An 18,256-nucleotide genomic window follows, 5' to 3' on the forward strand; every position below is an offset into this window, starting at 1 on the left:
AATAAACGCTTAACAACTTTATCAGAATGCTTTCAAGAGCTGCCTCGATTAGTTTTATAGTTTTACTTTGATAATTCATTTTTATAACGAATACTCTTGTCTAATCAAACCCTCTAAATGCTATTTAGACATGAATATGATAAATAATATAAAGGTATTTTTCTTTATGAACATGGAATATGAATTAAAGGGGCAAATCGACGGCTGACACGTTGTTTCGTTCGTTAGTAAGATTATTTTTTAACACGTAGTCATTACATTATTGCGCATCATCATGATCTTTTTTTCTGACCGATTTTTTAATAAGCCTTTTCATAATAATCAAACGTTGTTTCGGGAACATCATATACCGGCGCGTGCCAAAGAGTTGTATCTGTTAAATTGTAAAGTCGGAATATACATGAATTATCAAAGAACTATTGCTAACGGTCCTAAATTGTTGAATTCTCAATGACGTCGTAGCCTTAACATGCCTATATTATACGTACTAATAAGTGCTTTTTTGTTTTTGACATAAAATCTTTACAAACAACTGTTCTAAAATCATATATGCACAAACCATTAAACGCGTAACAGAAAGAATTGTCAGTGTTATCATTTCAATTTTATTAAAGTTCCTATTTGTTTGTAAAAGTAGTACTTTACGAAGGAGTACATACATGTATATTGTCAAACGTCGCACATTGTTACAGTTATGCGTACCTGTGAAGATCACCTGAGTCACGTGCGTCTAAAAACTTGAAAAAACATTATTTTCACTCTAAGGCAACATGTTTAACTCCATCTTTATGAAGATTGCCAAAATGTTTAGAATACATGTATATAATCAGATTTCGAAGCGGGCTTATGTGCGTCAAAAAACATCGTAACAAAGTTTATCATAGAAGAACCTAATTGTTGCCACTGTAGAGGCTTCATTTATGAATCAATTGTGCTCAAGATTTGTCAGCATGTCTATCTTAAAAATGTATAGCTTGAGTTTGAATTTGGGTTAAACGACATCCAAAAAACTAGGTCGCCGAATCTAATCTCAGAAAAAAAAGTTATTTCCACGGTATTGTTCGAATTTATGACGCAAAAACCTCGGTCATCAGTTCCTTTGGTTAAATAAAATGTTTTAGCAAGTCTTAAGGTATTGCTCAATCTTGATAAAACTTATGTCGATCTTGGCAATATCGTAGGCGTGTTGAAAACGGGTTAACTGCTTCTAAAAAAACTAAGTTAAGAGGGTCAAATGCTAGAAAACACTTCCAGTGTGTAGATCATATTTAAATTTTTATCAAGAGCGGTCAAAATCTATGTCATTACGTTATGTCCTCGACAATAAGTGTATCACGACGTCAGGTGAACCTTCAGGAAAATCTTTGTCCACTTGTGCTTACTTTTTACACGTGTAACAATATTATTACAACTTCTCGTATATATTACGACATGCGGACTCTAAGAAATGGGTGGGGAATTTCGTCCAGGTATAAAGGTTATTTTATTTTAAACTTCTTTCATCAAATATAAACATACTTAATTGTTTACTGATTGCTTTGATTTCTTTTATAAAAAGAAGTCTCTTAATCGGCTACATGCATATACTTTTTGTTATTTGAAATGTGTTTATAACATTTTTACCCGACATTATTCGTATTAAATATCCGACGTTCCTATCGGGTATGCGCATCGTAGTATACAGCTTACTTAGAATAAGCGAGACAATACGTTGACAAAATAGAATTACTCTTTGATAAACACAATTGACGGAATATGCAGTCGTAGCTAAATACCAACTATCGCCATTTCTCGATAACCCACGAATGTTCAGAGCAACGGAAGCTTAAGATCATACGAAACCTCAACGGAGAGACATCGCAACACATCGAGTAAAAGTTTGTATTCTCTGTATTATACATGTGTGGGTCTCATCAGATATAATGGGTTTTCAATGAGACAAACGTGTAAACATGTCATCATAGCGACGATTTAAAATTCATGAGCAACATGGAACGGATACGTACTTAGTGCCGGTTACATCGTTTAATGATTTTCTCCGAAAGTTTATATTTTTATATTTGAGACATTTTTGTTATTTTATTTAAGAATCATATTGAATTTTTCATGCTAAATAAGCGAATCATGGTTAAATTCAAATATAATATTAGATTCCATGGATATGATTGAATGTATTTGATTAATCCTATTTCAAATTTGGACTAAATGAGCTGATTAATGAAAAACGTCTTCATTGCGTTAGAAGTACGATTAAGTGTATAAAATCCACAATTACAACACAACATTCACACTGACAAGATGCAAAGAAGCAAAAACAAACGATATTCGTTGAACCTACTACAATGTATTTAATTGAATTATACACAAACAACAGCAGATCACAAGGTTTTATAAATGAGCATCATCCGATTTTCTTAGTAGCAGTGACATCTGTTGTCCATGCAATGCCACGCTTGTGGGCATTTTAAATTCACGGTGTCATGGCAGTCCGCATGAAAGTAGCAATCATATTGATCTGAAATGTGAGGACAGAGCCTTACTGAGCTCTTGAAGTAAAATGATTTACTGTATTATAATAACTCAAATCAACCTTTATTTTCCCGAGTAAAGAAGTAAATACAAAAGAATGATATGAAAATGATCGAATGTCCCTATGGCGTATGCGCTTAATATATTAAAAATCATAATGGGAGCTACCTCATTAACGGTAAAAAGCTTAAATATTTAATGACCATGTATTGTAATAAATATATGGAATTATTTTGTACAAAAGATTATACGTCTTTAATAAAAAAAAGAAATACATCCAAACAGTTAAATCTTATTTTTTGTTTGATGAAAAAGCGTGTCATATCTACCAATCTTTAAGACCTTTTAACACATAAAACAAAGATAGAGGTATCAGTAATTATATGGGCTTATTTAAATGGTAGTAATTTCATTTAAGTGTAAGCGGCTAGAAGGAGCATGTAAAGTATGTTAATATATGTATTACATATATAAAAAGTATATATGGTAATGTATGGCGATACAAAAACACGTCACATCATTTGCATGTATAAGAATAGTAACATAATTAGATTATTTAAAAGCTGTCATTTACTTACACGAAAATGTACGTATATGTACAATCAAATTAATGCTAACTTTTGAACAACTGTGAAATCAACGGGTTATATATCATAAACCATTCAAAACAAAAATAATACAGCACAGTATTCAGTTTGTTCAAAACAATATCTTATAAGTAAAATTGTATTACCTTTTATAAATAAAACTACTGGTTACATGGAACAACAAGTCAGAGCCAATTTATTTATTACACAATAAACAGGAAGTCATCTTAATGCATTAACTAAACAAGCATGTTGCTACTGTTTAGAATAACACTGTCTTACTTAATCAAAGAGCTAAAGGTACTCCAGTTGTTCGCTGTTTGAACGTATTTAATATTATTTAAAGTCACAGGGCATGAAGTTCGACTTTTTCGTAGGCCAATCGAACGGCAACGAAAAATGCAAGTACCTTTGTAATTTACTTTTCATTGTCTACAGTTGTGATATTTGGAAAAAAAAACATCAAGGGGTAAAATGACATTGATTTACAAGCTCTCATAATTGTATAAAAGATTCACACAAACTGTTCACATCGTTGATTTGATTTTATTTTTTCCCTAAGCGTATGTGTTGTATATGTGCTAATATGTATGTTTGCATGTGTCTGATTGTCTTATGTTTGTATGTATGCTTTTATGTTGTTTTTATTGTTTTTTTTGTTTTCTACTTTTTGATGTATGTATGTATGTGTGTATGTATGCGTGTGTTGCTCTGATTTTTGCTGTTGCAAATTGTGCAATACTGATGCTAGGTACTTGCCATATATTTCTTTACTAATTTCTCCCCAATATTCGAAAAGGTTAGGTTTGAAGTCTATTTAGACGTGTCTTTTTCTTTTCTTTACACTCAGTTGCTCATTGTGTATCATCATGTGTAGTAATGCTGAACCTATACTATCCATTTACTATCAACTTATTCATACTTTAAGAATGTATCATTTTATTCTTTATATTATTATTATCTTATGTCAAATACTAGTCCTGTCCAGTGCACTTTAGGTTTTCTTATCACACGGTAATTCGTTTTCTTATGTCTGTGCGTCGTCCTCCTACCAAATAGGTAACGATATTACCGTTTACAGAATGACCGTGGGATTATTCAATTCATCTAAATACCTTTGTCGTTCAAGGTTTTGTTTCACGTGGAATGCAAGATCAGATTTTCTGCTGTTTATTTCTTTCCTCTTCAATATTCGCATGCATTTTTTTCTTAGAAATATACTCCGAACGACTAAATACGACTTAAACATGTTTTTTTCTGACATAATACAGTTACTGCTCCTATTGTCGGGCGATATTGAGCTTAATCCGGGGCCAGATAGCATCTGCTCTCTCAGCGTTCTGCATCGTAATGTGCGTTCAATTAGAAACAAACTTGACTATATTAAAAACTTGTGTGATTTCGACATTCTATGTTTTACCGAAACTCATCTTACCGATATCGTATCTGACAATGACTGAACAATCGAAGGCTTTAATATAGCGTTCCACCAGAAGGACTATACAGCGCATTCAAGCGGTTTATTTATATATGTGAATCAGTCTTTATTATCGCGCCCCATGGTTCAGTTAGAATGCCACGCCTTGCACTCGATCTGGATAGAAATTCAAGCCGTCGATTTCACTGCATTGTTGTGCTGTTTCTATCGTCCCCATAGCGCTAATGTATCGTTTTGGGATGATTTTGAATTAAGTATCGATAAAGCTCTAGACGTGAATTCAAACTTAATTATGGTCGGAGACATTAATGAGGACCAACTTAACAACGTCACGCGCTTAAAACAAGCACTGACACTTTTTAATTTACGTAATACGATTCAGAGTCACGGCTAACACTTCTACCTTACTTGATCCTATAGTTGTATCCAATACTCTTAATGTGCTCGATAGCGAGATTATTCCCGACTGTTCTTCCATCAGTGATCACCATGCAACGACCGTACATATTAAAATTGAATCAGTTATCAGCAAACTGACTAAGAGACATGTTTGGCTATATAAACGTGTATACTTCAATCGTTTAAATGCTTTAATTGATAGCGAAAACTGGAACTTCATTAACCATACGAACATAGATGAAGCAACCTTATTGTTTACAAACAAATTACTTGAATTAATGAAAGTGAGTATCCCATTTAAACATGTCACAGTGCGTCCTAACGATAAACCCTGGTATGATTCCATGATACGCTCTTTTACGCGGAAACGCGATCGACTCAAATCCCAAGCGATAAAACAACCGTCTGTCAATAATTGGGCTAAACTCAAGCATATTCGCAATAGACTCAATAGTATGGTAAAACATGCTAAAGAACAATTGTTCTCAAATATTGAAACTATTTTAAACGACTTACAGTCGTCTAACTCCAAGCAATACTGGAAGCTCTTAAAACAACTCATTCGCTCACATTCTGATTCTGATATGATTCCGCCCTTAAAAACTATTGATCCTGACGGAAATGTAAATATTTATTTGTCAGACGAAGAAAAGGCAAATTGTCTAAATAATTATTTCGTTTCAATATCAACGCTAGACACGTCTTCCGGAGTTCTACCTGACTCTAGTGTTTTTGCGTTAAATTGTTTAGACGCAGTTTCAATAAATGAATCTGAAATAAAAGATATAATTAAGATTTTATTTACTAATAAAGTAGTTGTTGAAGATTTAATCAGCCATTTAGTTCTTAAGCGGACGTTTTCCTCAATTGCAAAACCACATTGCTTTCTCTTTAACAAATCATTACAAGAATGCACATTTCATGCACTGTGGAAGAAAGCAATGGTCATGTCCTTATTTAAGCAAGGATATGCAAATACACCTTCGACTTATCGTCCCATCTCACTTTTAAGCATCCTTGGTACATTTATGAAAATAGTTGTTTATAAGCATCTGTATAACCACTTTGTTTCGCATAACCTTATATATTGTAAGCAGTCGGGATTTCTTAGAGGTCACTCTACTGTCTTCCAGCTTATTGATATTTTCGATCAAATAGCTCGTTCTCTTGACGATAAACCAGTTACTTGTATGTTTTTTTGTAATATTTCCAAGGCATTTGACCGCGTATGGCATCAAGGCCTCTTATTCAAACTTAAAGAAAATGGGATCAGTGGCAATTTGTTAAAATGGATAGAGAGTTATTTATCTAACCGAACTCAAAAAGTATTTGTCAGATCCTCTATGTCCAATGTGTTGCATGTAAAAGCTGGCGTTCCTCATGGCTCAGTCCTTGGCCCGTTATTTTTTCTTATTTACGTTAATAACATTGTCAATAATCTTCTTAGCATCTCCCGTTTGTTCGCAGATGATACGTCTTTATCTTGTACGACATCCAATTTTAGTGATCTTGAGGGTATAGTGAATCATGATCTACATCAGATAAATTTGTGGGCCAAAAGATGGCTGGTTGACTTTAATCCACATAAAAACGGAAGCAATTTTATTTACAACGCAAAACAATGTTCGATTACCTCAACTTTCCTTTGATAACATGCCAGTTAATTTTGTTGAAAGTCATAAAAATCTTGGTTTAACTTTGGGACATGACGGCAAATGGCATGATCATATAAATAACATTCTGAAATCGGCATCGAAAGTACCGGGAATAATGAGGTCTCTAAAATTTAAAGTTTCCAGAAAAAGCTTAAACACTATATGCGTCACTCATTTGCGCCCAATACTTGAATACGCATGTGTCGTCTGGGACGAATGTTCTTTATGCGAAAAGGAATTATTAGATAAAATTCAACACGAAGCTGCGCGAATTGTCTCCGGTCTAACCAGATCTGTTTCACTCCGTAATTTGTACAACGAAGTTAAATGGCCGTCTCTTGATAAAAGACGGCAGTATTTAAAACTAATTAATATGTACAAAATACATAATGGTCATAGTCCCACTTATTTGGCAAATCTTCTCCTACCTACAGTTCAACAACAATCATCACGCTCTCTTCGCAACGAAGACGACTACGTCATTGTATCACGGCGGACACAATTATATTCACGTTCCCTCTTACCCTCTGCAATAGATCTATGGAATTCCTTAGACATAAATATTCGTAACATCAATACTATTTCACATTTTAAATCCAACTTGAAACGCGTATTTTTCTATAGCGAAAAGATTCCCCAATATTTTTTACTAGGAATAGAATACATGCGAGATTAAGAAATAATTGCAGTGACCTTAACTTCGACTTGTTCCAAAACCATTTGTCTACTTCGCCTGTTTGCTCCTGTGGCAGCGAGATAGAAAATGCCTCACAGTATTTCATTGAATGCACTAAGTACCATAGACAGCGATTGTTTCTATTTAATGCATTGCGTTCATTTCACCCTTTAAATTCTGATATTCTTCTCCGTGGAAAACAATCATTGAACGACGAAGAAAATGTTATTATTTTTACTGAAGTGCAAAGATTTATATCAGAGACGAAGCGTTTTGCATAGACGCACCAGGACAGAACGCATTATTGTGCATTATTGTGTATTACCATGTATCATTAAACAATATTATTTGAACACCGAAGTGTTTTTTATTATTGATTATTATCATTATTATTACTATACTTATATTTTTGTATTATTACTACCATTACTATCATTATTATCATTATTATTATTATTATTATTTATTATTATTATTATTATAATTATTATTATCATTATTATCACTGTTATTATTATTATTATTACTATCATTATAGTCAAAGTAGTAGTTGCATCGATCTTTTTAAGTAGTTTTCGTAAAATTTTCATAATCGACGACTAATATTTACATCTTAAACAGTCACCTTTATCCATGTAACTTTATACTCTAGGGAAAGACCCCCGATAATGTTGTAGAACGTTAGGTCCTACCCTTTTTCCATATTATATTTTGTGAATTGTAATTCATTTGTAATTGTCAATTTGGAAATAAAATATGTTTAAACTAAACACAAACTTCAAGTTGGCGCTAAGGAAAAGTCTGTGAGTTTAACACAGCATGAACCACAATGTAATTTTAATAATAAATGTATTGGTATCAACGAGCATTGTATTAAATTCTTAATCAAACCACAGTAAAAAATATTAAATATTTTTCGCCTTAAATCATATGCTTCCTGCAATGTATTTCCATTTCATTTTTATTCATTTTTATCTACAGCATTAACGTGTAACTCCTGTACTCTCCCAACCGTCACCAATATTTTTTATGAACGTACCATATACTGCAATGTTAAAGTCGTCGATTAACGAATTTGTGTTATAGTTTCAGTAAATACTTTCTAATCGTTTGCATTTATTCAGATGTAAATTCTACATATAAATACTACATATTTAGTTACAGCACCTGGTCTGTTGCAACACGCACGCTTTTCATGCGTGGAACTTGAGAGACGACTGCAACCATTTCGCACTTTTATAAAAACGCGTTTTTGATATGTTTACGAAGAGACTTTAATCAGCAAACATTAACACATGGCTATAGAAAAGCGAAATATGTACTCAAATTAAATGTCTGCATCGTAGGTTCTTTAAAAGTTGTTGTTTTCAAAACTTACTCGCCACAAGGATTCATTTGCTTTTAATTTTAAGTAACCGTTGTTTACAGTTAAGTGTGAGGATGATGCCCGACATGGTTTAAATGTACTGTATTTATTACACTTTTATATTACGTAAATGGTATAACAGTACATATTTTTAAACAATCTGCGGTAAACGCTTACTTCATTAATCAAAAATAATAGTCGCCAGTTAACCCCGCCATTATAAGCATTTTCGAAACCGAAATGAGAATTTCTCAATATCAGCACCCATGATATAATGTGGGATACATTTTTAATAAGTTCGTCATGCTATCCTTATCAGTGGATTATCTATTACCCCATGAGAAGTTTATGGCGATTACGCGTTGAAAAAGGTACACAGTACTACTTTAAAGTGCTTGTGTATTTTAGAAGTTTATTAACAGGTCATCGCTGAGTCTTCACGATTACATTATGTGCAGACATGCCCTGTGACCTATCAGGGAAAAATATTGAACTTTGAGCCACAGTAGGACAAATTCATTATTTTGATCCAAATAGACGAGTGCACGCTGATAATGAGACATTAACGTGCACTGGTAGACAATTTAAAAACAATTCATGTCTGGTTACTCCGCCAAGGGATTGCAGACAATTAAAAAAGACCTTATTCACACTCCTCACGCGTTTCGCCGTTTTTATAGCCTCTCTAGACGCCAATAGCCGTCGACCCGAACCCAAGAACGGTTTCCACAGCACGTTGAGCGTACTGAGTACCGCCGTCCTAGGAAACTTCCATTGTCTTCATAGGTCCCTCCTCGAAATCCCTTCTTGTATCTCTTCCTATGCTTAGGTCCGCTCAGCCCGTCCTCTACGCCGTCAACTCCACTGCTCCCGCCCCTCTTCCGGCGAGGTAGTGAAACCACTATCCACCTACGGACAATTACCATTCCGCTTGGCGATCCTTTCAAGTTCTGGAAGTCAGCGAATTCAGCGGGAGAGGACGTCCGAGTCGAGGGATGACGGTACTCGCTTGTTTTACAGAGCCGCTTGCAGAAGTTCCCCCATCCGATCCTCCTCAGACGATTGAGTGAAACACCTATCACCCTATGGACAATTACCATTCCGATTCTTCGGAGTCTTCAATAAAATCTTCTGCGGATGACTCTCCTCCCGGTCGCGACGTTCACGCTCTAGCTAATGACATCAACTTTGGTCGCCAGCTGACAGATTCATTCGACATTGGCGATTTTGTCAATCGGAAACAATAAATTTAATATCCTGACTTTAAAGTAAGTAAGGAAATACGTTTTAAATAATTAAATCAAACAAAAGGTTTAAATTGTCGTTTTTGTTTTTTGTTACTTGTTAGTCGTAATCTCCCCGCTTGAAATGTGTGTTGTTAATTGAACGTGTATTCAAACCACAAGTTAATGTTGGTAGGTAAAACTATACTACGGGGGATCACATCATTTGTGTCCTCACATTGCTTATTGTGTGTTTTTTTCATCATCGAAAAATATGGTATTCTAATATTTGATTAACACATTGATTGATTGATATTAGATTCATACAAATTTGCCCATGTTATTATGGTTTGTTTGTTGTTGTTTTTTCCAGTTAACATAATTTTCAACTTTTATAGCGTGACATTTGACATACGAAATAACAACCAAATGCCAATTATACGTGCAAAAGCCCATCGCGCAGCGTCGGGCGATGACCGCTATTCGTATCAGTTTTCTGATATGCATATAGCCATACCCATATCCGACTCAATTTTGTTCTGCCCGCGTCATATATTTCGCGATGCATTCATAGACCACTTGAGCAACATAGACACTTCAACAAATGCTATATCACACGTGTATGCATACTTCGGGAAAAATACGCTTGGAAAGTAATTATTTGGAAGCGCATTGTACTCTATCTTCTTGCATTATAGGTTTTTGACCGCCAAAATACGACTGTTTTCTCTAATTTGATTTGCTTCCTGTTTTCTGTTTCCCGGCTTTAAGGAAACAAGCCATAGTCACAGACTTGTTTACCACATATCGCGATAACTTTTTCCAAACATAATTTTGGTAAATATAACCCGCATTAAATGTATAGCATGAATTCTGATTGATTTTGAATATATTCGAGATCTTATTTTTATTATTATCCTCATAAATCAGTTAACGCTTGATTAATAAAATAATCTAAAAACAGCATTGAAGTCGGCATCTGTTTTCTCGCCGTATCGCTCTTCTTGCGGTTTTGCAATTGCGCTGTTTACATGTCAGATTGTGTGACCCAAATTCAATTCGCTCTAAGACGCAGTTTACATGTGATAATGAGCGATATTATAGTAAGTTCTGTTTGAATCCATCAGAAACACGTTTATTTATAAATTAATGAATACTCCGAATTAAACTTTTCATTATTTAGCTTATTTTCAACCTTTTTTCCCTTCGTCTGCTCGCACTTTGCCTATTTGCTGTCAGGTAACATATCATTATATAAAGATTTTGCCTTAAACCGCTATATTGAATACTGTTCGATTCTCGTACCACAATCTTCAGACTGTTCAAAAGCAACGGAAAAACAGTACATTTAGAATGCTACTGCATCATTCATCAAATTTTAAGATTTGTGTTTGTTTTCCTTTCTAAGAAGTTGCTCTGCATAGTGCTGAGCATCACACAAGCCATTCTGAGACTGTTGAGCAAAACCGACCGATTTACTTTCCATAAACTAACAAAGGAGGGATTCCTATCAACGATTCCAAGAAATAAAGATATAAGCCATCCTTTTTATTGGTTCTGTTGGTTTCTTTAATGGAACATATGTGAACTTGTATAGATTTTTAGAGAGCTTATATGTGTCTGTCTGTAAACATAATCAGCTATGGCATCAAACAGATCGGATGTTCACACTTAGTCAACGGGTTTTGTAATTAACGATTTGAGGACAAGCAAGGATTGCTCCAATGCACATTTAGTCTGTATGTCGACCACAGCCTGCATATAAATATTAAACTAGTAATAAACAACTTGCGACAATTATTTAAAAGCACTTAGTACCAAGACCACTGGGTTGTGATCATATTAAGTATGTCAGTGTACAGTAGCAACAAGCTTGTTTAATTAATTCAGTAATATAATCTCCTGTTTATTGTGAAATACATAATTTGGCTGCTACTTGTTGTTCCATGATGAATGTATAATACGCTGGTACAAAAGCAGCATTGTTCATTATTTTAAAGCTAATACAGGTTTACGACATTGTATTGAACAAACCGCACTATGCTGTATTATACATGCGAAGAATGGGTTATAATACATAATTCATGAATTCCACTTTTTTTCAAAATACATTATCACTTTGCAAGCACATGTACGTAAAATTCTTGTTTAGTTTATAAAAGTGATTTAGTATTATTTGTTGTTTTACTATTATTTTACGTTCAAATGAATTATGTGAAAGTTTTGTAACCATACATTACCATATAAGTTTGTATACATCTACTGAATATATTAACATTATTTACATGCTTTTGCTAGCGGCTAAGCCTAAAAAGACAATGACTGACATAAATAAGCTCATATGATTACTGATATATTTATGTTTGTATATGTATTATTAGAATGTTTAAAAAAGTGAATTATATGACATTTTTATTTGCATTCAAATCTTGAATATACAGCTACAAACTAAGCGTATGCAGGTATAACTGTGATTTATGAATTGCTTAAAAATTGCTAGGTCTTTTTGTGACGACAGAATTTTGCGAAAGAAATAGATACCTATATGTATGAAATATTTTAATTGCAAAACAAGTATGCTGTCCCTCAGTTCTACATCGTTCAACATTGATTATCCCGATAATAAAAATGTATATGACACATTACATTATTTTGATAACCTATGTTAAATCAGGTTATGCAAGAATCGACAGCTTTAGTTGAATTTAGACATAATAAAATCAAACTGTTTCCTGGGTATGACCAATATTTGGTTTTTAAAGGATGATCTAAAGAACGCTTCCACTTACAGGATCATTACCGAGACCTGCGAGTCGCTAAGCGGACACCATATCTACTACGCCGCAGCCACCGAACTATCTTTGAATTACATAGGCTAAATAAGCACACAATAATAAAATATTAGATCTAAAAGCTTAACAGATGTGCAACTCTTTACCCAGCAGAAAATAAGATTAAATTGTTTGGATACATTATTTTGTATCGAAACAATTATTATGTTTTGTACTCAATCATAACCACATTTTTATTACTTTACATGGTTATCAAAAAAGCTTTTTCCCGTAAATTAGGTAGCACCTATTATCATATCATTCTGAACCTATGGTTCAAAATATCCACTATTAATCAATCCAGAGTTAACTTAAACGTTTTTAAAAACCTCTCTTTTAACTCCGAAATGAAATAATGGTACATTAATGCTAAATTCATAGTTGTTCATTATTTTTATATAGAAATAGAACAGTTTTCATATATAAGCTTACTCTTAAAAAACGCCGCAAGCTGGTGGGTTTAACGAATGTGTAAATTAATAGAAGTTTCTGTGAACCGTGTTTTTGCTTATATTGGTTCATGTAAACTTGAGACTTTACCATAATCTGCAATTTTAATTTGAAACTGGACTATATGTCTGTAAATGAATATGCCATATAGAAAGACATGAGCACTTTAAAATTTTAAACATAATGTGGCACCAATCAGAAATTAAAGAAACAAGTAGATATGAGGGGTTTCATGTACATGAAAGAATATATCCTATTTGTACTAATGGTTTATACGACGTCAATTCATGTTGTATTGCACTGACCACGATACACCAAAGTTTGCCAATTACTGTTTGAACACGCGTGTAATGATAATACAGTTTGTGATTCATAAAGTGTTATGGCTAAACTAAGCTTCAACTTGTCAAATGAAAAAGTGATAAAAAATATACAGCCCAATCCTACCAAACAATTCTAAAAGTTACACTTTATTGACTGAACTGCTATTAACTTTATGAAAGTATACTGAGTTTTGTTTTACAATAAGGAGACTATAAATACAGCCTCTTTTAAAAAAAAGGTTGCGCATACTCGCAAAAAGTTTACTTATTAATTTTTTTTATAATTATCATCATGGCAATTTTCTTCTTTTAATTTCAATATAATTTAACTTTATATGAACTGTAACAAAAAACAACAACAAAGGAACATAGATATTTGCTTAAACAGTTATGAACTTGTGTACGAATAGTGTCGGTAGATAACTATGAATCAACCTCTACATTGTGCGAAACACTCACCTGAGCACGTGCATATTCTGTCCACGCATTCCGTGCGAAAGCCGTCTGCGCAGATTGATTTGAAGCAATCATCACTGGTGATGCATAAAGGTAAGAAACCTATATGTATAAAATATTTTAATTGCAAAACAAGTATGCTGTCCCTCAGTTCTACACCATTATACATTGAATACCCTGACAATAAAAAATTATTTGACATGTTAAATTCTTTTGATAACCTATGTTAAATCAGGTTATGCAAGAATCAAGTGCTTGAGTTGAATTGAGGCATAATAAAAACAAAATGTTTCCTGGGTAGGTCCAATATTTGGTTTCTAAAGGATGATCTAAAGAACGCTTCAACTTAAAGGATCACTACCGTGACCTGCGAGTCGCTAAGGGGACACCATATCTACTATGCCGCAGCCACCGAACTATTTTTGAATTCTAGAGGCTAAATAAGACCAAAATTATTGATATTAGATCTAAATGCTTGGCAGATTTAAAACGCTTCATCCAGCAGAAAATAAGATTTAATTGTTCCCACAGGTGGTTAGCGTGTGGCTATGATATTAATTAGTGAAAACATCACTTTGAATGATAAATTATCATAATATAACGAAAAATCAACTTTTCTTAAAACAAATTTCACTTTCAAATATATATATATATAACAAGGTATCCAACTCGAAATCACCCGAAAACTGGGTGCATCGTTTTGAACAGCCATTACTTCATCAATTTTGCAGCGATTTTCACGATCTTGGTCTTATTAAACGCAGAAATGAATTTCTTTCTAGAAATGTATATGTCTTGCAATATTTTTACAAAAACTGGGTCAACTTTTAAGAAATAACACGATACACAACTCGCGTAACCCAGTTAACATCGATCAGACCGTATTTATGACTGAAATCTTCACGGAGTAAAGGGCATTTGCCCTGCAAAGTTCACGGACCTTGATACCATATTTCTATAAAACGTATGAAATAATTCTTACCGTGCTTGCCGTTGCATTATGCATCAAAACTAACTGTCCAGCGCATTTTGAAACCTTTGTTTACATACATTTCAACTAACTGACATTTTAAACACACGAGTGATTTCATTGGTCCAATGCGAAGGTGTGTCTTTTCAACTGGAGATTTCATTCATAAATACGGTCTGATCGATGTTAACTGGGTCAAGCGAATTGTGTATCGCGTTATTTCTAAAAATTTGACCCAGCATGTGTAGACATATTACAAGAATCTCCAGAAAGGAAATTCATTTCTGCGATGAATAAGACCGGGTTCATGAAAATCGCTGCAAATTTGATGAAGTAATGGCTGTTCAAAGCGATGCACCCTGTTTTCGGGTGACTTTGAGTTGGATACCTTGTTATAGATATATTTGATAGTGAATTTTTTTCAGAAATGTTGATTTTTCGTTATAATATGATAATTTATCATTCAAAATGATGTTTTCACTAATTAATATCATAGTCACACGCTAACCACCTGTGATTGTTTCGATACATAATGTTTGTATTGAAACAATTATTATGTTTTGTGCACAATAATAACCACTTTTTAATTACATTACATGGTTATCAAATAAGCTTTTACCCGTAAATTAGGTAGCACCTCTTATCATATCATTCTGAACCTATGGTTCAAAATATCCACTATTAATCAATCCAGAGTTAACTTAAACGTTTCAAAAACCTGTCTTTTAACTCCGAAATGAAAAAATTGTACTTTAAAGTTAAATTTATAGTAATACTATGATAACTATTTTTATATAGAAATTGAACAGTTTTCATATATAAGCTTATTCTTTAAAAAACGCCGTAAAGTAATGGATTTAACGAATTAATAGAGGTTTCTTAGAATCGTCTGTTTGCTTTTATTGGTTCATGTAAACTTTAGACTTTACCAGAACCTGCAATTTTAATATGAAACTGAACTATGCGTCTGTACATGAATATGCCATATAGTAAGACATGAGCACTTTAAAAGTGTAAACATATTGTCGCACCAATCAGATTAGAAACATGTAGATATTAAGGTTTTCATCTACATAACAAAATATATCCTATTTGTACTAATGGTTTATAAGACGTCAATTCATGTTGTATTTCACTGCCCACGATAACCGTTTGAACAAGCTAGTAATGATAAAACGGTTTGTGATTCATAAAGTGTTATGGCGAAACTTAGCTTCCACTTGTCAAATGAAAGAGTGATGAAAATATACACCTCAATGCTACCAAACAATTCTAAAAGTTACATTATATTGATTGAACTGCTATTAAATGTAAGAAAGTATGATGAGTTTCGTTTTTACAATAAAAAGACTGTAAATAGATCTTTTATCAAAAAGGTTGCGCATACTTGCAAAACGTTTACCTATTCAATTTTTATTGTACTATTATAATCATCACGGTAATTTGATTTATTATGTAATTTAACTGTATATGAGCTGCAATACATTTTATATCATATGCATGTGAATATAGTTTAAAAATGCATTCATTACAGCAATAAAACAAAAACAACACATGAACATAGATATTTGCTTAAACGGTTATGAACTTGTGCACGAATAATGTCGGTAGATAACTATGAATCAACCTCTACATTGTGCGAAACACTCACCTGAGCACGAGCATATTTCGTCCACGCAGTCCGTGTGATAACCGAATGCACAAGCCGATTGGATGCAACCATCTATTCTGCCGCATTCGTACGCCATTACCATCGTATCTGCAACCATTAATAAAAGTTTTAATATAATTTTTCTTTTACATATAGAACAGCTACATATCGCAAGTTGAAAGTAACTTAATCCCCTTGAAAGCGTCCTTTCAACACTCAAGGCAGCCATGCTCAGAAACATTAATGTTTCCGGAGGTTGAATATTGCGTCATTCAATAAAACAAGTCGATATATACGATAAAAACCATCAAGTGTTAATAAACATACCATGCAACAACTGATAAGACCAATGAAACATCTGTTTAAACATCTGAAATATATTTGTTTAAGTTAATATACCAGCAGCTGAATCAATACAATATTGCAAAAGAATGTCAAATAAAATTACCAATGGTGATGGCAATCAAGCAGGCAATTATTGTTTTCATGTCAACGCTTATTCTTGATTCTGAATTGCTCGTTGTATACTGTTCTTGCAAAAATTAATCAAAGCTTTTATACTGATAGTCAACGCCAATAGGACACACGACTTCGTACAAGTCTCAGGCGTATTGACAGCTCGAAAAAGCACTAAGTCACGTACTTCAGTAGAATGATAGATTTGTCCTGCAAATGAGCGCTCATATCAATAACAAACACCTCTCAACAGGTACTGCATTTCCAAATCATGCTTTTACATATGGAGTATAGTCACATTTACATCATATGTTTAAGTGGCCAATTTTCTCTAATCAATTCCATTGCCAGCGGTATGAGATCCATATGAATAAAATTGATGTAAACATAATTATGTTCCGTTTAAAAAGATAACACCGAATCGATTGTTCATTTACGTAACATCACATAAGTTTAACGTACTGCAAAAGAAGTTGTTTTGTAAACAAAAACAAATAAACAACACGTATAATATAAGATTTTAAGTACAGGAATACTTAAACTGTAGAAACATTACAAGAAGAGAAATTCTAATAACCATCCTCAAGTCTTTTATTTAAGACGAGTTACCAACCGCCTATTCAAAACAGGACAATAATACTACACATTATCAAACACTAAGACAATTGAAGCTCAGCCTTTGATCGATCATGCAAAACATTTGTGATTTTCAAATGAAAACGAAACAGTCTATACGTAACTTTGTTTCACGGTTTGACCACAATATGTTACCATAAGCGTACACGCAGTCTAATTATTTAAATTATCAGGGTCAAACGATGCTTTTCGATTAAGCCATTACAATCAAAGAATGACAATATATATTGTCTCAACTATTTAATCTTTCACGTACCTCATTTTTATGGCTCAGTATTAGATTTAACTCATATTTTTATCTTCATAAACCATCCTGTAATTATGGTACATTCTACATGCTATAAAAAAATATATATAATTTTTATATATTTGATCTTGTGTCAGTGTTTCACATTAGCCTTTGGCATATGCACTTGATTACTGCAAGCAACACACGGTCACTTTTTGCCAGCTTATTTGAAATCCCGGATAACGCTCCGGATCAAGTACCAATCAATTTACCACATGACCTTGAATTTTGACCTTGATATTTTATCTAGTGACATGTCTTTGATCCACTCAATTGTCTCGCCATGGTTATCAACTCCGCATATTTGTTTGAGAAGCGATG

General features: G+C 33.4%; 1 protein-coding gene across 1 annotated transcript; it reads right to left on the reverse strand.

Annotated features, from left to right (window-relative positions):
- Positions 1–2,343: 2,343 nt before the first annotated feature.
- Positions 2,344–17,254, reverse strand: LOC127840968 (uncharacterized). The gene is made up of 4 exons (XM_052369438.1): positions 17,003–17,254; positions 16,555–16,662; positions 13,937–14,035; positions 2,344–2,515 (listed from the first exon to the last, which is right to left on the reverse strand). The coding sequence occupies exons 1-4, from the start codon at positions 17,040–17,042 to the stop codon at positions 2,415–2,417; spliced, it is 348 nt and encodes a 115-aa protein (XP_052225398.1). The 5' UTR covers positions 17,043–17,254; the 3' UTR covers positions 2,344–2,414.
- Between the last annotated feature and the right edge of the window lie 1,002 nt (positions 17,255–18,256).

The sequence above is a fragment of the Dreissena polymorpha genome, chromosome 8 (assembly GCF_020536995.1).
Source record: "Dreissena polymorpha isolate Duluth1 chromosome 8, UMN_Dpol_1.0, whole genome shotgun sequence".
Classification (NCBI taxonomy): Eukaryota; Metazoa; Mollusca; class Bivalvia; order Myida; family Dreissenidae; genus Dreissena; species Dreissena polymorpha.

Coding starts and splice junctions, on each gene's coding strand:
- LOC127840968 (XM_052369438.1), bottom strand. CDS start 17,042: ATGAAAACAATAATTGCCTGCTTGATTGCCATCACCATTG. Junction 16,663..17,002: donor CTTGATTGCCATCACCATTG/GTAATTTTATTT, acceptor TAATGGTTGCAG/ATACGATGGTAATGGCGTAC. Junction 14,036..16,554: donor CGAAATATGCTCGTGCTCAG/GTGAGTGTTTCG, acceptor TTATACATATAG/GTTTCTTACCTTTATGCATC.